The 26,820-nt window shown below is 37.7% G+C and overlaps 2 protein-coding genes and 1 pseudogene across 3 annotated transcripts; all 3 read right to left on the bottom strand.

Moving 5' to 3' along the window:
• Positions 1 to 1,095: 1,095 nt before the first annotated feature.
• LOC145502174 (beta-4C adrenergic receptor-like) lies at positions 1,096 to 2,689 on the bottom strand. Its single transcript, XM_081481440.1, has one exon. The coding sequence runs from the start codon at positions 2,167 to 2,169 to the stop codon at positions 1,096 to 1,098; it is 1,074 nt and encodes a 357-aa protein (XP_081337566.1). The 5' UTR covers positions 2,170 to 2,689.
• Positions 2,690 to 4,423: 1,734 nt separating this feature from the next.
• On the bottom strand, positions 4,424 to 7,936 carry LOC145502173 (adenosine receptor A3-like; annotated as a pseudogene).
• Positions 7,937 to 16,594: 8,658 nt separating this feature from the next.
• LOC145503252 (melanocyte-stimulating hormone receptor-like) lies at positions 16,595 to 20,754 on the bottom strand. 2 transcript variants are annotated; one of them, XM_081482744.1, is made up of 3 exons: positions 20,612 to 20,754; positions 20,377 to 20,431; positions 16,595 to 17,981 (listed from the first exon to the last, which is right to left on the bottom strand). In XM_081482744.1, the coding sequence occupies exon 3, from the start codon at positions 17,860 to 17,862 to the stop codon at positions 16,939 to 16,941; it is 924 nt and encodes a 307-aa protein (XP_081338870.1). In that variant the 5' UTR covers positions 17,863 to 17,981; positions 20,377 to 20,431; positions 20,612 to 20,754; the 3' UTR covers positions 16,595 to 16,938. The 2 variants fall into 2 exon arrangements, with proteins under 2 accessions (XP_081338870.1, XP_081338871.1); XM_081482745.1 differs by having other exon boundaries at positions 20,377 to 20,428.
• Positions 20,755 to 26,820: the final 6,066 nt, after the last annotated feature.

Here is a 26,820-nt window from a genome sequence, read left to right as displayed (position 1 = left end):
AGGAAACTGGTTGAAAAATGTTCTTCTCCAGGACTTGGTTCCTTCTGCCTTTAGTTTTAAAATTAAAGTGTCCGCCATTTTCTTCAAGCTGAACGAGATCAACTTCCAGCCAACTTTAGCGCCTACGCTTCGTCAGTAAAAAGCTTAACTAAAAATGCTTTTTGAGTGCCGATTGAATTTTTACGGAATACTAATTACATCGGCACTTACACGAAATATTACTTCTTAGCCCTCGTCTGCTCTGTCTGCAGTTTTAGTAATTTTCTTCTTTTGGAAAAAAAATTCCAAGCTGAAGATAACACCAAAATGGAATCAGCTCAAATAAAATACGAGATTATCTTTTTTATTTCGGTTGTTTCCGCTAAACAGCAGTGAGATTGTGTCAATTAGCTAAAGGATGGTTCAGATAATAAGATTCAAACAAGAGGTTCCACGGAACGAAAAGTTAATGATAAATAAATATTCAAGTTGCAATTTGAAAAGCTTTACTGAAAAGACTTTCTGAGTGTCCGGTGAGTTTTGACGAAATACTATTTACATCGGCAGTTACACGAGAAATTATTTCTTAACCACTCTAATTTGCTCTTTCTGCAGTTTTTATTTAATAGTGTTAGTAATCCTCTTTTTTCAGGAAAGATAATTGCAAGCTAAATATGAACGTATCTTTTTTATTCCGGTTATTTTCCGTTAACCAGCTGTGAGACTGTGTACATCAGCTGTTGAGAAAAAAATATGAACATTACTTACGCCCTTTAGCGCAGAAAATAAACAACTAACGAAGTTTGTCTTGATCACAGAATAATATTCGTTTTTCTCTTTTGTTGTACTGCTTTTTCCTATGGCGTTCGGGTGTGGGATTTCCCGGTTTCGATTTTGGAATAATTATACTTTTGTACTGAGAAATGTAATTGTTGTAGTGTAATAAATTGAGAAAAAACAAAATCGTCTCATCAGAATTAAAGAAGGACAACAAATTTAAAACTTTCAAAGTTCAATAAATTTTCAAACATTGAAATAGCAGGCTGCTGTTTGTTTTGCACAAATAAAGGGGTGTCTGCATTTTCTAATCCACTTTGCGTAAATGTTTTGCTTTTATCATAGAGGTATTTCTTTACATCCACCATGCGGCTCTGCCTGCCTTGTCGGCTCGTGCTCATCGTTGAACGGCTGAGTTCTTTGTTCTGCATTAACATTACCGTTGACTCCAATCTGCCTTGGTCCAACGATTTTGCTTTCAAGTTTCTCAGCTTCTGCAACAGTTTTTCGTGACAACAACTGAATCAAGGCTGCGCGAAAATCTCTTAATCTAACAGCGTAAATTAAAGGATTAAACAACGAATTCAAAACTGGCAATAAAGTAATAACATAAGAGGCAGTAACCTTTATATTGGAAGGTATTCTTTCCTTGAAAGAGACCAGAATAACAGCAGAGACATGTGAAGGAATATAGCACAGGGAAATAACAAGAAGTACAATCACAGTCGTGTAAAAAGCTTTCCTTTTCTTGAGTAACTTTTCCCTGGCTTCTAAAGAAACTTGGTTAGCAACAATTTGTTTTTTGTTGCGACGGACTTCTTTGTATACAGAGACATTGAAGTAAATGTGAAGAATGATTAGTAGCGTTTCAGAAACCATTGGAATTGTTGTTTGCAAAAGGTCTGCGCTGAAAAGGATGATGGCTGCAGCCCACGCCAGAGCAGACGCCATGATGATGCGAACTTCAGTGACCTGGGTCTCGTGCGTGAAGGGGTGTTTTATCGCAACATAACGCTCGGCGCTCATCAAAATTAAGTGGTTAAATGAAGCCCGTAAACATATTAATGTGACGCTGTTTGATAACCCGTTTATGGTACAAAACATAATGTCACCTCTGAGAAGTAAACTTAATTCGTTTGCAATAGACAACGGTTGAAGAACTAGTCCAACTCCGAGGTCAGTTGTTGATAAGCAGGCGAGTGCTATGTTAGATTTGGTGCGAAGCTGTGGGTTGGTTTTCACTGCAACTATCACCAGGATGTTGAGCAAAATTATGAAAGGACAGGTGAGAGCGTTGGCGACCATTCTGGCGATGAATACAGCGCGTACATCAGGAGAAATGTTTGCGAGATTTCGAAGATAAAGGCAGAAAGTAGAACTAGAGAAAGCAGTGTTGCTCGTAGTGTTATTCATCTTTGCTCAATCCTGACTCGTCAAGGCTTCTTCACTTTGCGTTGCTGAGATGGTTTTCTTGCGTTTTGCGCTTTGCTTGCTAGTTTCCTTGAAGATTCGTATAAAAGTGGAATTGCACGCTTTTGATTGTATCATTTCCCTTAGTTTGAAAACAAATTACTTTAATCACCTGTCTACAATTTAATGAACTAATTTGCATCATTTCATTAGCAAACTATAGTTAAGTGCTTGGCAATTTTTAATCTTCAGTACACGTAAGCTAAATTTATGAGGCACTGTTAAAAAGATCTTCAATAAAAAGTAATCAGTAGATATATAACATTGGAGAATTTTGAACCGCTACGTGCATTGAGCAAGCGATGATTTGCAATGTTTGGTCGTTCCCTTATTGCTCTTAACACGTTAAGCATTTTTCCTACCTCGGTTTCTGTACTAAGAGTTTAAGTAATGGCAATAAAATATCTGAAATATTCATGCGTTTACCATGTAAAATTTTGTGATTTAAAATTCTGTCTGACATCTCGCCGCCACAAGTGTCGCTGCTTTCCAAATACAAAATATTCTTCTTGTTTTGTTTCATTTTCTTGTAATGTTAAAAATCTGTGTTACCTTTGCAGTTCCTACGATACACAGAACTTGTTTAATACTACTATATGTTAGGTTCAATAATGTGGCTTCTTTTCGCGAGAGGTGATTGTCGTATCTGTTGGAGTCATCCTAACAAGGTGCAAGAAACTGTTTATAAACTTTTATTTTCCAGAACTTAGTTCTAGCGTTAGCTATTTTTTTGGGCGTTAGTTTTAGAATTAATGTGTCCTCCATACGCGTGTATCGTTTAGGCCGGGACGCAGTCGGTCAGAAAACAGGGTTAATTTCCAGCCATGTTTAGTGGCTACGTTTGGTAAATAAAGAATGATTCTAGTGATAAAATTCAAACAAAAGATTAAACCAAAAAGAAATTTAGTGGCTTATACATATTCAAGGTGCAGTTTTAAAGCTTTACTGAAGAGACTTTTTTAAGTGTCCGGTGACTTTTAACTGAACACTAATTTTGCCAAAAGTTACACGGAAATTTTCTCGTATGTTCTTTCTGCAGTTCTCAGCTAACAGTAGTGCAATGTCAAAACTGTATTGGTAGGTTGTTTTTTTATTAGTTGTTTTTCTTGAAAAAGTTACAAGCTGTAGATAAAGTAGAATGAAAATGGAACCAACTCAAATCAAATATAATCAGCATATTTACTTATTTTTTAATTAGTGTTATTATCCGTCAAGCAGCTGTGAGATGAGCACTCTCTCCCAGGCATTGGAGCCCTTACATGCTAGAGAGGGTAATGCATCTTCCCTGGGCACCCTGTCTACTTGTCCGAGGCATCCCTCTAGGCGACCTTTCCTTTTCTCCTTATAAACGGTTCGTGCCGTATTGCCAGGCTAACCGAGGTTTAAAAGACCGCGAAAGCAGCGTTATATTCTGAGGCAGTTTTGGTGGCAATTAGCGGAGTGCGAAATAATAGCCTTAGACATTGAAGAGCGGCCGCTAGCGGAACCCAACTCAGCTTCTTCATTGTTCTCTATTTACAGTGTTTACATTAGTCAGTATTATAAATATAAAAAGAGGAGTAGTTTTTACATATGGAATAAACTAAAATCGTGTTTATTTTCTTCACTAAAAGGTATATAAAATATATTTACTTAAACCGTCCTTTAGCTAATTGACACACTCACAGCTGTTTAACGGAAAAATCATAGTATAGAAGATACTCTCATTAGATTTTATTTGAGCTGATTCCATTTTCATTTTATCTATAGCTTGCAATTTTTTTGTTTTTTCCAAAAGAAGCAAATTACTAAAACTGCAGACAGAGCAGACGAGGGTAAAGAAATAATATTTCGTGTAACTGCCGATGTAATTAGTATTCCATAAAAACTCAGCCGACGCTCAAAGACTACTTTCAGTAAAGCTTTTTATTGACCAAGCGTAGCCGCTGAAGATAGCCGGAAATTGATCTTGTTCTCTTTGAAGACTGCGTGTTGGTTTTGGCGCCGACAAAGTAGGATTAGCGGACACTTTAATTCTTAAACTAAAGACAGGAAAATTGCTACTGTTGGAACTTATTGAAAGAAAAGAAAATTTTACCACCAGTTTCCTTCAAGCTGAACAGAAACGACCAACAGTTTCGCGCAAATGTAAGCAACATTATTGAATATAATGTTAACGGATATTAACAAATTTTGTTCGTCGGATGAACATAAAACTTCAAAGGTAGCACAGATTTTTTTTTTTTTAAGAAAAAAAAAAAAAAGAAAAGAAAATACATCAAAACAACATGATTTTCTCCTGTTTGCAAAGCAATGACACATGTGGTGCCAAGATATTAGAAAGAATTTTGAATCATTAAATCTTGGTAATCTTGCCATTATATTACTTAAGAGCGTGTCCATGAGAAAACCAGGCAGGACCAGGCAGGGGCGCAAAATTGCGTGTAAGTGACATGTATGTAGTAGTTATTCCTTGCTTCTATTCTATTTTACGCCTAAAAAAAAATAAGCTGAGCGAGCTTGTAAGTTGAATCTTCTGCTGCAGTATTTATATCGACAAAGTGAGAATGCCTCAAGATATAGCTCCGAAAATATTTGAAAGAAGTTTCTCAAGTGCTTCTTTTCGCCGAAGTTGTACTCGTAATCGATAGGAAAATGCTTAGCTAGGTATTTCTAGTTGATTTGGAGTTGCGTAAGACAAAAAAACAGCTTTTGTGTTTTAGTGAATGTTCATGAAATGGCCCTTAATCGTAAAGTTCTATGTAAACAGTACCCCACACTGGCGGATCTAGGGAAAGAGCCCGAGTGCCCTCCACCCCTCCCCCTTGTTTTCGGTAAAAAAAAAAAAAAAAAAAAAAAAAAAAAAATAGCACAAGGAAGAAAAGCCGGCAGGGTAAGGATTCCCCCCCCCCCCTCCCCGCCCCCTTCCCCTTCCTTAGCTCAAGGTCTGGATCCGCCTCTGCCCCAGCACAGAAAAACATACTGAAGTCCCCAGCTTTTTTGAGAACTTTGTTGATGCTCACACTACCCATGTTAGAATAATGTGTATTTGGCTTTGCCCATTGCAGATATTTGCCATTACTTAAAGGCTATTCACAACACTACGAAGTATGCACCTTACTTAAGATGAGGCCACCGAGAGAAATCAAATTGCCTAGTTCAAATAAACATCTGTGCGCTTAGACTGATAGTTGTAGAACGTTATCCAGCAAATTTCATTTTTACATAGCTTTTCTGGTTGTAGAAATACTAAACCAAAGATGGCTAATCATATATGCATAAATTAGTGTCACATGGCCATTTTTGCCGGGGCTCTCCCTTACTTGAACAAAATGAAACATTTTGATCTATTTTTTTTTTGCCACAATCATTTAATCACCAAGCTCAACATTTGGGCCAAGTTTGAGCGAATTCGGTGATTTGAGCTGTATCACCTCCTGCGTGGTTTTCTCATGGACACACTCTTAAGTGGAGAGCCACAAGCTTTGTAGGTTTATTTTGACGGATGATAATTGAGTTGATGTCAAGAAGAGCTAGGGCTTCGTATCCATGAAAGAGTTAACAGGAGAAACAATTCAACTGCCTGATCGTGTTCATCACTACCTGTTTCACTTCTTTCATCTTCCAACAGTACAGGAATGGTTTAAGAGTGGAGTTTAGAAAAAGAAGAGTTAATTTGGCATGCAGTGCGAGAATTAGAGCGGGTTTATAAATAACTAATATCGCCATCACTACACCAAATGGAAGATAACAAGCCACTAATGTCATTTGCACCCACAATGCACTGGATACTGTCTTTCTGTATCGTGCAATATTCAATGGAGTTTGTCCTCCATTCTGTTGTCCTTGATGAACATGCTGTTGTACTTGAGCTTTTGATGGCTAAGTATTCGGTAGATTTTCATGTAACAGCTGCTTGAGGCTATTATACACAGGATTACTTCTATAGGAAAGATGGCAGAACCATAAGGGATGTAAAGAACTATTACGGCAGTCGCAGTGTTTGAAAGCCAAATTATAACCACAAGGACCCATACTTTCCTCAAAGTAACCACCTGTCTGTACCGAATCCTCAACTTCAGGGCGAGAAGTCTGTCAACACTTATTGCAGTTAGAGTCATTAAGTATACTCCACAGAAAAAAAGGACTTGTTGTATTGAAAAGGAGTGTAGAATAATAACAATGTTTGGAATGCTCAGTGGACAATAAATCGTTAACGTAAAAAGGCTGTACAACCAGACCCACACAGAGATCGGTGCTCGCAAGGCAACCTAACAACAGTTTTGATGGCGGATGAAGAGATGACACTTTTGGAAGAACAGCGATGATCAGAACATTTCCCACAAACGCGGTGATGGAAAGAAAAATATTAATTGCTGAAAAAATGATCTTTGGCTTTGGTTCGGTAAAAGTCGTCGAGCAATAAAACTCTTCAATTGTAGTTTGGTGAATAATTTCAGTTAAGTTTAACGTTTTGTTCTTGACAACGATTGTCACACTGTCTTCTTGTTGGTTTAACCAAAAGTGTTGTGATATAACTTTTGCTTCTTGAGATTCCTTTGCCTCTTTGCTATTGCTTAGTCGTTTAAGTCTCGTGACACCATTTTAGGGTTTTGTTTTTCGTTGAAAGAAAAGAAAATATAATAAGCTGCAGCAAATTTTTCCCATCTTCTATTAATTTTGCCATTTTCGTCCTTAAAAGTTGCTTCTAGGTAGCTTTGGCAAGAATTAGTGACCTTTTATCTTTGAGCAGATGTTTCAACCCTCGATCTATTGTTATATTGAGTTGGTTAGATGCTTTTCATAATGATACCAATCAAAAGTAAACTGCGGAAAGCCTGACAGTGATGTTTTTCTCGAGGCTTGCTGAAACCTTTAATTACTACTTGGATATTTATATGCCTAGCCTAAACCTTAATAAGTTTTTTTGTGCGATCACTGGCAAGTTGTGGTTGACAAATCAAAATTGGCGTTCATCGATCAGTACGAAATATCAAGTCATTGAAACTTTTCGCTAATTCAGATGTGAATTTTGTAACGGGAAGGCAACAATACATCTCAAGCACGGCCAAGACATTGTATTTGTTCGGTAGTAATCCAATGACGGAAATTATAGCTTTAGCAATACCGCGCAGAAAATAACAATTCAGCTGCGCCATTTAAAACCACTTTAGCTTGAACGAAATTCATTTTGGCAAGTGTAGTTACCTTTAAATTAGTCCAAACTATTAAGCGTAAACTGTTCTTCCCAGGCCTGGGTTGAATCTCCCGGTTTAGCAATACCCTCCTGTGTCATTAATGTAAGAAATCGATTTTAAACTTGGCAATATCAGCTTTAAAACGTTTAAACAGTAAGGAAATCTTGAATCTGAACGCCCAAACTACTGTGCATTATTTATTCAGACCAAGTTCGTTCTTTTAATTGAACATGCTATAAGCGATACCCTGCTGTTATGCCAACGCGGTTTAGGCTTTTATGTCACGTTTCTATTTTCATGTAAAGTTTTAGTCAAATCAGATGATATTAGCTTCCGGTAAAGATCTAAAAGAATCTTTACCTTTTTTTTGGAAATTCAGAATTCGAAAGGACAAAATGGCAGTTTTCATTGTATTTTTTTAATTCTTTCCCTATGCACTTCTTTACTATTTATTTCATTATTCAGATGGAAATTCAGATTCAATTTCACTCACCAACTTGATCTTCTTTTATCATGGCGAAACCGATACACATAACTATAATCCTTTATAACATCAGTAACGCACCTGCCGCCGCTCAATGGCTGAGTTCTTTGTCCTGCATTAACATTACCGCTGACTCCAATCTGTCTTGGTCCGATTTTGCTTTTAAGCTCCTCAGCTTTTGCAATAGTTTTTCGTGACAACAACTGAATCACGGCTACGCGAAAGTTTCTTAATCTAACAGCGTAAATCAACGGATTAAACAATGAATTCAGTATTGGCAATAAAGTAATCAAATAAGACGCAATAACCTTTATATTGGGAGGGATTCTTTCATTGAAACAGGTCAGAATAAAAGCAGAGATATTTGTTGGAATATAACACAGGGAAATAACAAGTAGTACAACAACAGTCGTGTAAAAAGCTTTTCCTTTTCTTGGGTAACTTCTCCCTGGCTTCTAAAGAAACTTGGTTAACAGCAATTTGATTTCTATTGCGACGGACTTCTTTGTACACAGAGACATTGAAGTAAATGGGGAGAATGATTAGTAGCGTTACAGAGCAGAGGCAATGATGATGCGAATTTCAGTGACCTGGGTCTCGTGTGTGAAGGGGTGTTTTATCGCAACATAACGCTCGGCACTCATCAAAATTAAGTGGTTAAATGAAGCCAGTAAACATATATATGTGACAGTGTTTGATAGCTCTTTTATAGTACCAAACGTGATGTCACCTCTGAGAAGTAAACTTTCGCTTGCAATATGTAGAGGTTGAACAACGAGTCCAACTGGAAGGTCAGTTGTGGATAAGCAGACGAGTGCTGTGTGGAATTTGGTGCGAAACTACGGTTTGGTTTTCAACGCAACCATTACCAGGATGTTGAGCACAGTGGTGAGAGGAAAGGTGAGAGCATTCACGACCATTCTGGCAATGAATACAGCGCGTACATCAGGAGAAATCTTTACGAAATTTTGAAGATGAAGGTAGAAAGTAGAACTAGAGAAAGTATTGTTGATCGTGGTGTGATTCATCTTTGCTCGATCCTGACTCGTCAAGGCTTCTTCACTTTGCGTTGTTGAGATAGTTTGCTTTGTTTGCTAGTTTGCTAGTTTTTTTTTGCTTTTTGCTAGTTTGTTTGCTACTTTGTTTGCTAGTTTCCTTAATTATTCGTATAAAAGTGGAATTGCTTTTGATTGTATCATTTCCATGAGTTTTAAAAAAATTACTTTAATCACCTGTTTACATTTTAATGAACTAATTTGCATCATTTTATTAGCAAACTACAGTTAAGTGTTGGGTAATTTTTAATATTCAGTACACGTAGGCAAAATTTATGATGCACTGGGAAAAAAAAGATCTTTAACAGAAAGTATTCAGTAGATATATAACACTGGAGAATTTTTAACCGCTAAGTGCATTGAGCAAGCGGTGATTTGCAATATTTGGTGGTACCCTTGTTGTTCTTAACACGTTAAGTATTTTTGATACCCCGGTTTCTGTGCTAAGAGTTTAAGTATTGGCAATAAAATATCTGAAATATTCATGCGTTTACAGTGTAAGAGTTTGTGATTAAAATTCCGTCTGACATCTCGCCGCCACAAGTGTCATTGTTTTCCAAATAGAAAATATTCTTGTTGTTTCTTATGATTTTCTTGTAATGTTAAAAATCTGTTTTACCTTTGCGTTCATCGGATCATGATATACAAAACTTGTTTGATGCTACTCTATGTGTTCAGTAAAGTTGCTTATTTTCGCGAGAGATGATTGTTGTTTCTGTTGCAGTCATCTTAACAGCTTGCAATGAATTGGTTGTAAATTTTATTTTCTAGAACTTAGTTCTAGCGTAAGCTATTTTTTGCCGTTAGTTTCAGAATTGATTTGTCCTCTATATTTTTGCGTGTATGGCTTAGGCGGCCGAGACGCAGTCAGTCAGAAAACAGGGTCAATTTCCAACCATTTTTAGTGGCTACGTTTGATCAAGAAAAAATGATTCCAGTGATAAAATTCAAACAATAGTTTAAACCGAAAGAAAATTTAATGACATATACATATTCAAGTTGCAGTTTTAAAAGCATTACTGAAGAGACTTTTTGTGTGTTTTGTGACTAATTTTGCCAACAGTTACACGGAAATTCCCTCGTCTGTTCTGTCTGCAGTTTTGAGTTGACAATAGTGCAATGTTAAAACTGTATCGGTAGGTTGTCTTCTAATTAGTTTTTTTCCTTGCAAAAGTGGCAAGCTCTAGATAAAATAGGATGAAAATGGAATAAACTCAAATCAAATATAATTAGCATATTTACTTAATTCCCGCTATTATCCGTCAAACAGCTGTGAAATGAGCGAGCTTTCCTAGGCATTGGACCGTTAACTTGCTAGACAGGGTAGCCCATATTCCCTGGGCACCCTGTCTACTTGCCCAAGGCACCCTTTTAGGCGACCTTTCCTTTTTTCCTTATAAACGGTTCATGCCGGATTACCCGGCTAACCGAGGTGTGAAAGACCGCGAAGGCGGCATTACATTCCAAGTCAGCTTTTCATGCTGCCTCTGGTGGCAATTAGTAGAGTGCAATATAATAGCCTTAGACATAGAAGAGCGGCCGCTAGCGGAACCCAACTCAACTTCTTTATTGTGCACTATTTACAGTGTTTACATGAATTAGCATTATAAATATAAAAAGAGGAATAGTTGTTACATATGGAATAAACTAAAATAAAATATAATTGGCGGATATTTTTAAATGCCGTTATTTTCCGCCAAACAGCTGTGAGCAGAGAGCTCTCTCCCAGGCTTAAGGGGAAAAAGTACGCGTCTTTCGGCTCAAGGACGTTCGCGCGAAAATTTTTCAACATTGATTTTTTTCTGAGACTTTTACCACTCTAAGATGATAAGTTAGTTATGTCAGAAATGCAAAATGGGGGAAGGGGGGAGGGGGTCACCGACTTCGTTTTGGAGAGAACATGCTCGGAAGATCACCCTGAATCTGAAAAAAATCGGGCTTCGTTAGCGAATAAGGCCACAATGTCTGTAAACGCGAAAACACTGCAATTAGATATTTGAACTGAAATGTTCTCTGTGGAACATTTAACTAAGTTGACCTATTAAGTGAATTTAGTCAACTGGTGGGGCTCCTTAAAGAACAAGTTCGCATTTAGCAAACACAGATTCACGCGCCCGGCAGCCGCAAGGTGGCAGGATTCGATGTCCCGTGGACAGAAATCTTGATTTTTTTTTTCTTCCCGCGATGATTTTTTGTTCATTTTTAGACAATGTGGAGATAATTGTAAATAAAATCTGTTTCTCGAAAGAAAAGTAGAGGTCACCGAACCTCCAAGATCTTTAGGGGTGGCGAATGGTAAATGTGAGACTGCGCGAGACGGCGAGACAAGCGTTTTCCTCTGCGAGCCCGAGACATTTTGACACTTTAAATTGCGAGACCGAGACTTCAAAGGGTTTGACGTGCGAGCACAAGACGTTCAGACTCTTAAATTCGGGCCCCAGATTTAGTTGAGAGCTAGATCGAGCTTGTGCAGCCTTTTAGCCAGCTTCTTCAAACTGGCTGGAACTGGAAATTCGATTATAACACACTAACGTTATGATATCGTAGAACAAAATAACTGTTTTACTGGAGCCAAAACGGACGTTGCGGCAGGTTTTGTAGCTTTTTGTGGAATTCAGACAATTTAGGAGAAGTTAAGATTAACTTTTTCTCTGAAATTTGAAATTCAATGTCAAGTGAAGAGAAGACGTCATTTATAAAACCTGAGATAAACGAACGAATCGGGACTTTGAAACCCTTTAGCCTTGCGAAAAGTCGAGACTGCAAGACGCACATAACCGCTAAATATCCTAGAACATTCCCCAATTTTCAAAACTACGCGTGTTGCGAAAAAGAGTTAAAGGATAATAAACTCAATAGCCTCCATTTGGCGCGAAAATATGCTCTGATATTTGTCCCTGGACATTATCTGTTCCTCAAAGCTCACAGTTTTCCTCGAGCTACGCTGTCGGAAAGCTGTTGGCTTCTCGGAACAGATAATGTCCGCGGTCAAATATCCTAGCATATTTTCGCGCCAAATGGAGGTTATTGTTTATATATATGAGCGGGTAACGTTTACTAATAAGACGAACTGATCGAACCACTGTTTAAATAGCATCGATCGCATGATTATCTGCAAAATAAAAACTGACATATTGAAATATGAAGGTAAATATACGTCTTTTCTTTTCTTTTCTTTTCCTTTAACTAATGAGGAGATTTACCTCCATTTTGAGGCAATAAGTTCTCTCGACAAATTTCCGGTCAATTTTCTCTATACGATATACTGCGGTTAATTGCTTCGGTTTGTGCTTGGTAATTTAAAATGTGAGGAGCAGGTTATTTTATTGAAGAAAGAAAATTGGCCACTTCACTTGAAAATCTCGCTTCAAAAGCGTGGGAATATGATCACATGAGGAAACTGAAGCCACAAATAAAAGTAATTTTGGCTAATTCTTCGTGTACTAGATAGCTGTAAAATGACTTTCTAATCATTTTTTTCGGAAATTCATGTAAAAAATGTCAAACGGTATTTAACTTTAGACTGTTCTTGAAAACGGCAAAAGAAAAAGTAGGTACAATTTAATGCCGTGTGTCATTGTTGTGAAAAAAATTGATATTCAAGTTTGATGTTGGCAAATGACTCTCTGTATACGATACTTTACTGCTGATACCTTTTTCGGGTTTTACATATTGTTATGTTAAATTTGTGAATTAGCTTGACGGTCAATAAACATTCGAAGAGAAACGCGAAGAGCTCTGCGACGGTGAGCAAAAAGCAAAGAAAATAGAAATTGGTGGAGTCTCTGACATTCAGGCTATGAATTAAATCTGCTCTTCTCTTAACAATCAAATAAATTTCTTGTGACACTTTGTGACACTTACGTCACTGAAAGAGAAATTTAACGAGGGAACTTAACCGATTCCAGTAAGAATATTATCAGCTGGCGTCATTATATACAAATAAAAAGAGTAAGCCAGGCGAATAAGCTACTGTTTCACTCAATACAAACTATAAAATTTGAACAAAAAAAGTGCTAAAAGCTATATTCACCATTTAAAGGAAGCCCTCAGTGAATGAATCCTCTAGCGTCACTCCAGTTGTAACACTCGACATGCAGATTGAAAACAACATTACGCCATAAGCGACCTTATTTTCCACTCGGTCGAGCAATTCTCAAGACCAGTGGAGTTTTGACAAGAAGACAGAAACACAGAATCAAAAGAGGACCGAGCAGTCAGGAAACATATTCTCTGCAATCATCCATTTTAAGGAGGTTTATTTATCATGACAGTGAAGAATACAGAATCACTCTGCAATTCCTCCAGTGTTTGGGCCCGGAGTCGCAACAATTCATCTGGGATTTACATCACACAACTTCTTTAAGATTATTGCTGCCATCACGACCATTGCTTGTACCTTTACCATTCTGTTAAACCTCTTGGTTATAATAGCGACGAGGAAGAGAAGAGAACTGAAAAATATTTCAAACATTCTGCTGTCTAGCGTGGCCTTAACTGATCTTTTGGTGGGCGCTGTATCTATACCGCTGTGTATCACATTAGACGCGTTAGTTATCCAGAGAGGTTTTCTTAACGATGGGATCTGTATGATGTTTTCCAGAAGTGTCTCTGTACTGTACACTGTTTGCAGTTCGTCATTTTGTCATCTGCTTCTAATTGCTTGGGAGAAGTGGATGTAGTACAAGGCTTTTGTTACTGAGGAGGTCGTGTAACCAAAAACACGAGCTCGAGAGTTGCATGGCTGTCGGCAGTAACATTGGTTGTTCCATTGGTCATCATGGTTGCTATGAGCGTTCGTTATGAAATTATAACAGTCGTAAATGTCATTTTGAGCATTTTCTGCGTTGTCTGTTTCGTTTATAGCATATTTTTTATGCCAAGGGTTATTTAATTTCGCTTTGCGAAAATGGAACCGAACGGGAATCCGCTCAGTAAAAGTTCTGGTCAAAAGGGAGCTTGAAAGCAAGGTTGCTTACACGACTTTTTGGTTAATAGTTCTCGTTGGTGTCTCGAGTGATCCTACCGTCGACGTCCTTATCTTTCAAGGAGCTTTACCATTTCTCCGCCAGATTTCCATTATACGATAGCCGGAAACAATACTTCAGTTGAACTCTCTGTTCAACCCATTATTGTACTGGTATAGAAACCGCCGCTTAAGGAAAGCTACAATGGAGCTGTTAAAGTGCAGAAATAGGCCAGCAGCTCGCAGTGCGCGTCACATTAGGCAACGTCGCTATTCCTTGGCATCGCTAGATGTCGAAAAACTTCAAAACAAGCAACGAAGCGCACAACTATTTAGATCAGAATCTCTCGGCGCTATGATTTGTTTAGACACTTTTAGGCAGAGGCGGATTGAGACAATGAAGGAAAGACCCTTGTCAGCTCCATCGAAGGTACCAAGTGACAAGATATTCACACAACAGCACAACCAACTAATTCTCCTGGGGCGTTTTCAATCTGAACTGTTACAATTAAATTGTAACAGTTTAGATTGAAAATGCCTCAGGAGGGAAATCCATTCATCGCAAAACTGAATTACAGAGAAACACCACGGAGCTTGGAAGATCTCGGCGTCATATCGGTGGTAAATGTGATGTGATATCTTCCAAGGTTTTATCAACTTAATAAATGTAGATGTAGATGTAGATGTAAAATCGTGCGATCAAGCTGTCTGAATGAAAACTCTATCCTGTCACTTACTAAATGTCATCATAATGCGACGCAGAGGAATGCTCAAAGAATCAGATAAGTGACAAGAATATTAACACACTTAAACGAGCCGTACAAAAGAAGAACTACCGAAGAGTTCACCAATGAGAAAGAGCTTTCGTATAATCTTTTCGTATAACAAGTTAATTGAAATCAGTAAATGAAAAAAAAAAGTTTCAAATTCCCTTAGAAAGAATGAAAAACAAATAGAATTGACAACAAAAAGTAATTATATCTGTGTATGCTTTGACTTGCCTTTGTAGACTTCTGTAGCGGAATGGGTTCGGGAAAGGCCAAAAAAAACCCGACTTGATTGACTAAACAAAAGACGGATCGAAACTCAAAAAAACCGACCAATACTGTTAATAAACTTTATGCGAGTCTTTCAGTCAATACCATCGCGGCTAAACTAACCAATCACTTTCAACTGACCAGACTTATAACACCATCGACTGACAAACACTATTCAATCTACGAAGTACCAAAACATGCTTATTTTGTTCAGCGGAATGGATGCAAAAGAAAAACCATGCGTTACTTTTGGACTAACGCTCTCCTTCAAGGCAAGGAGTTAGATAATTCATATTATCTCTGTGGGCAGACAGCGTTTTTATTTTATCATATCTTCGAGTGCAACCTTAAAAGATAACCTTGATGGCTAAAAATAGTTGGGGTTCGACTTGAACATCTTATAAGGTGAGAGCAAAATCCGTAATTTACATTCCTAAGGGAGGTGATGAGCATCCCCGACCTTTTCACAAAGGAGTCCTTTTCACAATATGGGGCCCTCCTTTGTTGTAAGTAGTATAGGGGGAGTCACACAAATACTGTTTCAAAGAGGGAGCTGAATTTCACCGTTTCGCAGCCCTCAGGTTCAACCGGCCCGAGCATGTGAGGGCCGGACTTGACGGTGGGGGCTGCGATAAGGTTAAATAAAGCTCCCTCTGCGAAACGGTTTTTGTGTGACTCCCCCTATACTACTTTTGTTTATTATCCCATATCGGGACGTGAAGTTGCCATGGAAAATTCTCTGTTTATCACGGACATGTATGAATGAGTGGGTAACTTTTGCCAAGATGAACAAACAACTATTGCGAGATCTTATGGTCAACCGCGAAATAAAAAAAAAAAGCTCTTCAAAATTAAAATATGAAGGTTATTGGATGTTTTGCATCTTTGGGGAGATTATTGTTTCCATTCTCGTACCGCCATTGTGACTGCATAAGAAACATTAGCTAACATTGAGTTCGCTCATCAAATCTCCTGTTAATTCTCCCTTTACAGAGAGGATGAGTTGACCAATGGAAAAGAACTTTCGTATAATCGTTTCGAGTGAACGAATTTATAATCATTTAAACGTAGTGCATCGTAAAATGTTTACATTTTCTTTAGAAACAATAGAAAAATTATAATAATTGGCAGATTAAAGTAATTATGTGGGTGCTTTTGCTTATCTATCGGTTGACCATTGTAGCCCTATGGGTTCGGTAAAGTCATATAAAATATGCTCTATTTGTTCAATCAGAAGAAACAAGAGACCCACAGAAGAAACACCCGTGATCAGGCACAATGCACTGTTTGTGGGATAAAAAATGAGATTAAAATGGAAAACAAAGCTTACAACGGTCATTTATAGATTATAGAGTCCTCATTTTAAAGTGGCTGAATAATGGAATATATTCAAAACATCGATGCAAAAAAGAAATTAACCCACGTTTTAATTAATAGCGGAAGAGAACAATTTTCAAGGATAAGTGCTTGTTCATGTATAAATATATAAAGCCGGAATTCTAAATAAATGTTTGGAGAAAAAGCACCGATGATAACTGTATTTTAGTTGCATATAATAAACTTAACATTTACATGGTACAATTTCTGGGCAATTCCAAGATCTCGTAGATCTCGTTTTTCGCTACTTTTTAAAAAGAGTAAGAAAAGCTTAACCACTATATCTTGAATGTTCTTTGGGTCAGAAAAGTTTAAAATAAGCGCAGGCAAGGGGTTTACTCTCGTAGGTACATGCTAACTCATACCCTACACCCGGACCGCAGTTAGACGGGTTAGATTACCCCCCTCCCACCCTTTTCTGGTTAAGTTATGCTATTCTGAAAGTGTTTATTGACTTTTCTCTTTTGTCTCGATTTCTACCTCCAGGGTTAACCTGTAACTGATAGCTGTATTTAGAGCATTTTTGGTGTCAGTCAGAAAAATGCTTGTTCCGACCCGTAAGAAGTGTTTGCTTGACAGATAAATGAGTCTTGATGGTAATCAGCGATCAAGAAAGCTAACCCGTGAAACAGTTCAACTTCTTGATGGTGTCCTTCACTCCTCGCCTCACGTCTCTTATTTTCCAACAGTACAGGAATGGATTCAAAGTGGAGTTCAACAAAAGAAGGGTAATCGCTACAGCATGAGCTTGGTGAAAAGATGGCGAGTGTGATCCAAGCACGCCACGTAAACCTGTTACAATACCAAGAGGCAGATAACAGGCAAGTAGAGTCATTTGTATCCACAAAGCACTGGAGACGGTCTTTCTGTATCGTACTATATTCAGTGGAATTCGTGCTTCATTTGGTTGTCCTTGGGACGTACTAATCTTGACCTGAGCTTGGCGACGGTGAAGGGTAAGATAAATCTTCGAGTAGCAAAATATGGAGGTTAATAGACATGATGGCATTATTACGGAAAGAATCATTTCAGCCATGCGACGCTCGTAGAGCACTGTGACTGAAAAGACAGTGGTAAAAATCCAAAATAAGAATACTAGGACCCATACTCGCCTCAAAGTTACCACTTGCCTGTATCTTAACCCCAACATCAGGGCGAGAAGCCTATCTACACTTATTGCCGTTATTATTAGAAATGACACCCCACAGAAAATGTACCCTAATGTATTTGAAGATATGCTAGTATAGTAGCAAAGTTTGGAATGTTCTGGTGCCAAAATAAAGGTTACAAAGAGAGGCTGTGAAATTAGGCCCACGCAGAGATCAGTGGTCGCCAGGCAACCTAACAGAAGTTTTGATGGCGGATGAAGGGAAGACACCTTTTGAAGGGCAACAAAAATCAGAACATTCCCCATTAAAGCAATGGTGGAAAGGAGAATATTTAATGCTGAAGTAATCGTTCGATGTGGCTCCTTAAGGCTTGCCAAGCAACAGAGCTCTTGAATTGTGGTGCATTTTCCAATTTCAGTAGAATTCATCATGTTTTGTCTCGATAAGATTTCCTCCTCTCTGTGTTAACAAAATTCTCTCATCTCCGGGGCGAGAATTCTTGCGTCAGGTGAGGACTCCTACATCAGACGACACAGTTTCTTCTGATTTCCTGAAAAAGAAAATGTACATACTTTTTAGTTAACTACAGAAATATCTCTCCTAGACAACTAACAATGAGATGCCTTTGGTGTTAACAACGGCATCTGATTGTAAGATGCAGATGTGTCATTGTAACATTTGCAAGTGAGATACAAATGTCCGGCTCGGACATTTGCATCTTACTTACACCTCACTTCTCTGTAATAGAGCGTGGACTCACATACAGCAATATGCTAGTGTTGAAAAAAAGGCGAATAATTTTACTATACAAGCCATAAACTATTCTTTAACTATTTAGTTTCTATAAATCCGTTGAGCTTTCCGTCATCGGCTGCCTTTGCAATTTTCATCCGAAAAATTGATCAGTGAGAATCTCTCAGAACGGCAGAATCTGATTTTAATTAGTTTGCTTGTCTGAGTCATTTTCGTTGGAGAAGAAGTTTACTGAGAAATTACTACAGTTGTTTCCCGGTAAAGATTACTGTAGACGTCGACATTCAGGGGACAAATGTTGTATTTTTTTTTTTCCTTCGCTCATTGCATAGCTAAAAGATTGATTTAAAGTCTGGTAAAAGATTACTTTAAATTGTTAAATGATCGCGAGATATCTAGAAAAAAGAAATCAATTTTGGGGAAGATTTAATAATCAGCTCATGGTGTTATAATCCAAATTTAAAAATATGAGACCCCCTGTGGATTTTCCGTGAATAAATACACATTGGAATTTCAATTACATTGTTCACATTGAAAGAATTACAACTGCTTTTTCGTTTAAAAGAAAGATCAGTTAATTGTGGAGAAGACGTCTGCAAAAAGAGATTGCTCTGAGTTCATTATTAAGACAGAAGACAATTTGGATAACAGCTGGTAAGAAACTCGTGCCGAAGAAAACAAGGAAAGACGAAGGATCGTTCCATGAAAGCAACAACTTAAGAAGGAACTCACCACCAGCAACAATTCAAAGGCTCATTCTTCGACCAACCTGTGGCCTCCAAAAAGGTTGTAAGTATGGTAATCCAGTAAAACTCACCCTAGTAAGTTTATAGCAGTTTCCAAGTTTTGTTTCGGATGGGTGGTTGATCGATTTTGGTTGCTGGTTTCGTAGTCGGGTCCTCCACCTTTTTGCCACAAGCGAATTAATAGGGTATGCAGATTTTACAGAGGGAACTACGTCTTATACTTTTTTCTCTACCAACGAACAAAGACGTATACAAAATCACATCTCCTGCTCTTCTTCTAATCTCGTCTATATGATACAGGGCGACAAATGCAATGCTCAGTACATAGGCGAGACTAAACGTCGTTTCAGCGACAGATTTGGTGAGCACAGACGCGCAATCGAAAAAAGCCATCACACAACGACACGTTGACCAACCCACCGCCGTTACAGATCACTTTACCCTTCCTGCCCACTGTATGCACAACATAGAATTCGTTCCTTTCGAAATCATCAACTCAAATAGGGACTAACAAAAAAATGAAACTGAGGCTATTCGCAAGGCAAGAGAAGTATTTTTATCTCCAAGAGCAAGACCCTTAACCCTTCTGGGTTAAACAGGTCGGACGAAATTTAATCTATTTATTTTTTATGCATTCGCTTTAGCGCACGTTTCCTTTTTCCCTATTTTTTGTCAACGAACCATGTCACATATTTCCTGTAGTATCATTTCAACTTTTGTAACTGTTTTATCCATATCTACTTAGCTTCAGTGTAGCCCCGGCCCTGAAGAAGGTTAGTCCTGTCTAACCGAAATATTGGGCATTAAATTTACCCTTTTCAGCCGTCCGGTCAGCCTTTCAATTGGTTTTATGTAGATTCGGGTAGATTTTTAACAAGGTTGGCCAAAATGTTTTTCGGTTATCAATGCACCAAAGTGTGTGGTTTTTTTGGTATTTCAGGCCTCTCTAAGGCCTTCTCATGTCACGAAGATCGGTTAACTAATATCATATTCATCTAATCCAATATAGATATTTTTCATTAACCAAAAGGAAAATCGAAAAAGCCTCACGCACTTTTTGTAGTCGGTCATCCGCAGATTGGCATGACGTAGCTTGTACATCGTATCCAGGTAACTCTTGCGTGCGCTAATCAATAAATGAAATCTTCAAAAATCTTTTTTTTTTTTCTCATTCTACATCTGATTGGCTTTACAGTGATATATTCTTTTCACACTTCTTTTCAAAAGCGACGCGAGTACGAAAGATTTCGTCAGAGACTCTCCCGAAGGTCTACCGTAACCTTAGGATTAAGATGCAAGACATTCTCTTCCCAAACTTTATGTTTGCCTAAATAATTTTGCTTCTGCTACACGTTTTCAGTGACTCTAGGTCGTGCAGTATTATATTATATCAGAAGATGAAATCTTTTAGTGAGTTACCATGCATTATTCATGTACTGTAGTTACCTTTTCTTCTTGATCCAGTTATGTAACAAAGCTTTTTAACTGAGCTTGCAAGCTGCTGTGGAATAATTTTAAGAATAGGAAGAATAAAGCATACTAAATATGTTTTTCAAAAAAAACTCATGTAAAAGAACTGAAACAATGATATGAGAAGTCTTGCCAACAGATTCAGGGTGTAGGCCACAATAACAGTCTATAATTTCCTACATTCTCATTTGCTTTTCTTTCAATTACATACCTAAGCGATCGAATTAGATAAAGTTATCTGATCTTCTGGAGGCCGCTTTCAGCACTGCAAATGCAGTCTTCTCAACTTTGATGAACTCTTCACAACTGCTGCTTATGACTACGCTTCAGTTCGTGAAAGCCTTGAATTTATACACGTTGATTCCGGTCACCTTGAAGTGTGATTAATTGCCAAATTTGAAATTCCATTTCCGTGAACATAAAAAAGTGAACAAATATATTGACCAATATCTCTATTTTGATAAGAGAACATTTCGAAATACATATGATAATAAATATTAAAAGAATAAAACTAAGACGTTTCAAAGTCATCTTGCCGTGACGCCATTATCAAATAGAGGTGTAAGCTATAGTTTCGAGATTAAATACAAATTAAGGTGAATGGATAGAGTACATTACAATAATAAGTGTTTCGTTGTCATTGGTGTTTGATGTGACAGTGCATGCGGTATATGTTTAAATAAATACTTTTGCACGTATTGAGTCTGACTGCGTGTTTAACTTCGGTTTCCGTTCACGAATAAATAGCATTTCTTGAATAAGACAGTCCAGTTTTCCTCGGCATTTCTTAAGAACGGAAAACATTTCCCCTATGTCTATTTTGATTACTTAAAAGATGTCTTCAGTGTCAAGGTCCTGAGTTTCTGATAAAAGCTACGAACAAAGAGCGTTTAAGCTTCTAAAACAGGAAATTCGACTCCCGACCCTTGCTGGACCTGATTACTTTAGGTTGAAATGTTCGACATTTCCGTGGATCTATCTGGTGCGATTTTAGATCAATATCATCATTGTCAGGTTGATAATTCATTTCTGTTAAGAAGCGTCAACGCATCCTTTTTTTCTGTTTATCATGCAGTAAATGGTGATATGACTTTACAGAATTCAGATTTGCTTCAAAGCAGTCTTATTTAACTATAATCCTTTGTTTTGTTTTTTTAATGTGTTGTTGTGAGGAGGCTAATTAGTTCTTTCTATGTTTATTTGTCATTGGTATTCTCATTTGAAATCTTTCCACTTTTACCCCATTCATTTAAGTGAATAGATATTTCGAATTTAATAACATGAAAAAAAAAAAAAGAAAAAGAAAAAAAAGATTAAAAAAATAAACATCAACAGTTATTTCCAGTCGGTCATTGGCGTCCGAACTATTCTTTATAAACTTTTTTTCCTCTTTTACCTCAGTCATTCATTCAAGTCAATAGACATTTCAAATTTAATTGAATCAGAAAACCATACGAAGAACGCTACTTCCATTCGGATACATAATTTCATTCAAGCCCAAACTTCAGGCACTACAAACTTTTTCCACCTTGATCAAGCTGCCTCAAGTATAAATGCGTTTTGTTGTCGTTGTACTTTGTTTTGCAGCAAAGCTGAGGAAAAATAATTCATTATAATTTCATAACTCAAGATGTGGTGATAAAAAGAAAACTTTCTATGTTTGATAAGCCCTCCAAAGTTAAGTTCAATTACAAGCTTTAGCTAAATTGAATTTTTTTTTTTTCATTTTTTCATTTGTCTTCTAGCTAAGGCCATTAAGAGCAGAATTGCGATTTGCATCAAAATCAAGGCACGTAGTACCTTCTGCTTTGACATGTTTCGGCCCTAGTGCATTCCACACTTAATTGCAGGACCACAAATGCATAATTTACTTGCTCATCTCAATATCCTTAACGAATCCTTTTGGTCGTTTTAACAAATTCAAGAAAAGGGATAGCACAAGAACGACTCTGATGGACCTGTGAGAATCTATCGTGACTACTGATATCGATTATTCATGCAGAGCCATGCATAGTCATGATCACGCACTGAGCAGTAATCGACGATATAGATACCTTGTTCATGTAAGAGGAATATATTTCAACAGAAGATAAAGGGCCACTTAGAGACACATTATCATCCATCATTATATCTGATTAAATGACTAATCATCGTAGACTGAAATATGAACAATACACATCTCAGCTGGGCTTTTCTTAGAAAATTCACAACTTATTGTACGTAACAAGCTGAAGATAAAGGTTTATTTGCGTTGGTGTGACGCACAAACCCATAATTCACCCAAAACTGGCGGTACACTTATGATCAAGTAACACAGCAGGTGTTCAGAGGCAGAGTAAAGCAAAACTTTGTGACTATGCGATTGTAGACCGAGAGTGGAGATGCAAACTAGAAACAGTAAACCCAGCTTAGCTAAGTTGCTCTTTGTTTCCGAAACAAAGCATAGGTTGTTTTCTCTTTTCGACATATGCTAAATTTGATCCCAGGTTTAATTATCAGGCTAGGAAGCGATGTGTCTATTCAGTAAAGTAAAATACAGAGTTAGTAGCGTGTTCCTTAATTGTTATCTTTCTTTTGAATCCCACAGTTAAATACGACATTACAAAAATTGTTCTTAGAAGAAGTGTAAAGATATACTTATTACAAAAAAAAGACAGTAATGTACTATATTGCGAGAAAGTAGCTTCACATCTTTTCTTTAGCAGAACTCTATATACTTTACTTGTAGTCACTATGTTGTTAGACGTGTACCAAGGTTATTCCCTATTCTATCGAATAATGCCGCTCTTCAGAATTAATTACATGTTGTTAACAAAGTGTTTTACTTTCCAAGACACATGTTACTCGTCAAACACCCAAGCTGCCTGATCGTATCGTACACTGTTTTTCTTACATTCTTAATTGATACTACAGCAGTAAATAATCGTGGTCACCGATGAGTTTGATAAATAATGGTAATTGAGCTGAGTGGATTGAGTGCAATTTGATCTAAAATCATACGCTTGATTTCAAAATCGAACGAACGCGCAGCGCGAGTTCGATTTCAAATCACAAGTATGATTTCAGTCCAAAATTGCACTCCACTCAGTTCAATTGCCACTTTATTAGATCCATTTCAGTTGAAATCGCAAAATGTTATTGCCTTAAGTTTTAGATTTTTTGTGTATTGTTCCAGTAGCCGGTTTGTTAAATATAGCGGAACCGGAAACGCCTTTACATCTCATTTAGTATACAAAACGATGTCATGTGACTGAAAATTGATTCGAGCATAACAAGGGAACAAGCAGTTCTCAGGACGAAAACAGTCTACTTCATTCATAAAATTCAATTCTCGTCGCCTGAATCAATGATGGAAGGCCTCCCTTCCTTCTGTGGTTGAGGCTGAGGCTTCCCGTTGACTTTGCAGCCTGTGTAGTTCTGCGATGGATTTCTCTTGAGTTGTGGAACTCCCTCGAGTGCACGGTGCCCAGTGGATAGTTCTTCTCTTTTAAATACTGTTCAGTGGCACTCTGCATGAGTACTCTGAGCACTCTGCATAAGGGATTCGAGCTCGTTACAATCTCCGTTTCTTTTTGTGACCTCAGCGTAGAACTTAATACTCAGGACCTTGTCAAGCTCTTGCGGTGCCATTTGTTTCAAGATATTTTCAAGATGGCGGGACTGGCACCAGCTTCGGAAGACGTTTGTTCATTCACTGTTTTGTGGAGCAGAGCGTATTTTGACTATACATGTTTATTCACAGCGATAGATTTGAGCTCCTGTATTATTTCGGTTGAAACCACCGAAGACCCGGAAACATCTATCTTCTTGAGATGGCTCTGAATTTGTTGTTGTGTGGTTTTCACTTGTTTATGTTTTTTTGGACTCGGTATCATACGGATTTTGAGCAGATGTTGACTCGGAAAAAATCGGCAAAATATTCATCAAAATGGACACTGAAAGTTGGAAACTTCCCTTAAAGTAAGTCGCCAGCCTGAAGCAGCTCATAATCGTCATTCAGAAACTGTAAATTTAAAAACAACAACAACAACATCAAATTTAAAGTTTTGGCAATAATAGTTGAAAAATTCACCACACAATGGCTTTTTGTCTTTCATTTTCCAGAAAATTTATTGGTCACTTTAAACTTAAACTAACCCTGAAATCTGTCCCTTTGTCATTGGCTGAGAAAAAGATGCGATTTGCAGAAAAATAGTGATTCGCGTATAAATCGCACCGCCGAGAGCGAATCAGATTGCAAGGATAACCAGTGATTTCAAAATTTGATTTAACAAAAAGCAAAAATATGCTGGAGACAAAGCGAAATCAACAGGTCGAGCTCTAGATCTAGAGATAATATGTGGCTAAGAACCCAGTGTATTTGGATATAACAAGCCAATGCCATTTGAACGGGAAGCCATTTCCGTACGCGTGGGAATAAAAGAAAAGAGAAGTAAAATTAATCCACGCTTTCGGTGACATTCCGACTCATTGTCTTTGGGGTTCGATTCCTATGATCAAAAGGTGCGATCAGAGGAATACGTTGCCTCCTATTCTCTGGCATTTCCGTGTCACTTTTTAGCTTTTCCAGTAAACTAAATACTCTTTGAATACCGTGCCCTTGTAATCGACGTAAAATGCGTGTTCAAGAATTTTTAGGCGAAATAAAACTTACCGTGAACCTAACAATAAAAGCTGTACGAGAGAAGTACATAAGCAATATCGTGTTGTGTCGAAAAGGTGTTTAAACTTCAGATGAAAGCAACTTCTTACAAATGTTATGTCATATTCCTTGTTTAATTTTTGGCAAGCTTAAGGTTGCAATGACCGTTTATAGTTAGTAATATAATTTCAATTGCCAAAACATGTTTTATGTTTATTTTTAAGTTATAAAATGATAATAGCCCTTTTCATAATCAACTTTCTGCTTTCTCATTTGCGATGCAATGTAATCCAACGTGCTTGTGGATCCGAGGCAATTTTGAGCAGAAACAACAAAATTACCCGAAATTGCCTCGCATCTATGCTGGCTTACATTGCAATGCAATGTTATGCGAATTTGAAGGCTATTCTCAGCTAATTTAAATACTGTAGCCCTCATAATTAAACCAATTAGATTCTAGACAGATTTTACCTTTCTGATAGATCTCGACAAGCGGACAATTCTTACGACGAAAATGATAAACATAAGATAGGTGAAGACAAAGCCCACACCAGGATTGAAGAGTCACTCTGCAGACAGGGAATAAATGAATTTCATCGACAGATATCTCGATTAGCATTTAATATTCTTACATCAATAACTGTATTTCTGGGAAATGTTTCGATTGTGTTGTAATTGTTGCTCTTCAAAAGGTGTCGTCTCTTCATTCGCCTCTCTACATTTATTCCACCTTAATGCCTCCATGGCCAGCAGATTCTTTAGATTGTTATTACATGCTTACGGATTCAGGGTTCCTCCTTCGTGTAACAGGTGCAGCTTTTTGTGAAGTGCTGGTCTCTGCAAACTGCAATAAGTGTAGACAGGTTGCTTGCTCTGACTGTGGGGATAAGGTTCACAAATGTCGTGACTTTGCGTTTTTATTGGTACGCGTACGCGTTTTTATTGGCACCTCTTGGCTTTTCGCTAAAGCCATTGGATTGTCATCATATTTCTACAGGTTACTTGTTACTATTTCTTTCAGCTGCACTTTAACTCAACTGTGTGTGATTATCTCGACAGTCTGTTACACGAAAATTTATCTCGAGCTTCGCAATCACCACACTGCTGTACAGAATCAGCAGAAGCAGTCAGCCAGGAAGGAATTCCAATCAATGTAGCACGCTACAGAAAGACAGTGTCCAATGCATTGTGGGTGCAACCGAGGTTATTCGTTTGTTATCTTCCATATGGTATATAAACAGTCAATCTCTTTTCACTGGAGTGTGTTTAACCATTTTTGTACTGCTGGAAGATGCGGGAAGCGAGACAATCAGTGAAAAACTTGACGAGGAAGTGTTGGCGCTTCCCGAGTAATTAGTTCCTGGAAATTACCAAGTATTGCAATCGAAAGCAGTCATTTTGTGCAACTTAAGCTTGGTGTACTGTGGGTGATCATGTTAAGTTATTTGGTGTAGTTTATTCCCAGTTTTTTTTTTCAAGTGGTGCGCACTTGTAATTCTTTCCTGATACAGTAAAACTCGCATGTTACAACCCCTCGTTTTTAAGGAACTGTCAGTCTACGATGTACATTTAGACCCCCCTTTTAAGTCTAACATTTGACACAGGTTCTTATTTTATAGAATACTTTTCAAAGAGTCTTAAATATTGACAATTCGATAAATCAACTGCTCTAATGGGCAATTAAAATGAACCAAATCCCTTGCAATGACCTCTCAGCCGCTTAACTGCGACAAAAAAGTATGCTTAAATTTAATGATTTTTTTCCCATCTTATGATCT

This window comes from Orbicella franksi, chromosome 11 (assembly GCF_964199315.1).
Source record: "Orbicella franksi chromosome 11, jaOrbFran1.1, whole genome shotgun sequence".
NCBI lineage: Eukaryota > Metazoa > Cnidaria > Anthozoa > Scleractinia > Merulinidae > Orbicella > Orbicella franksi.
Note: the sequence above shows the minus strand (reverse complement) of the source record. Positions and strands in the feature narration are given on the sequence as shown.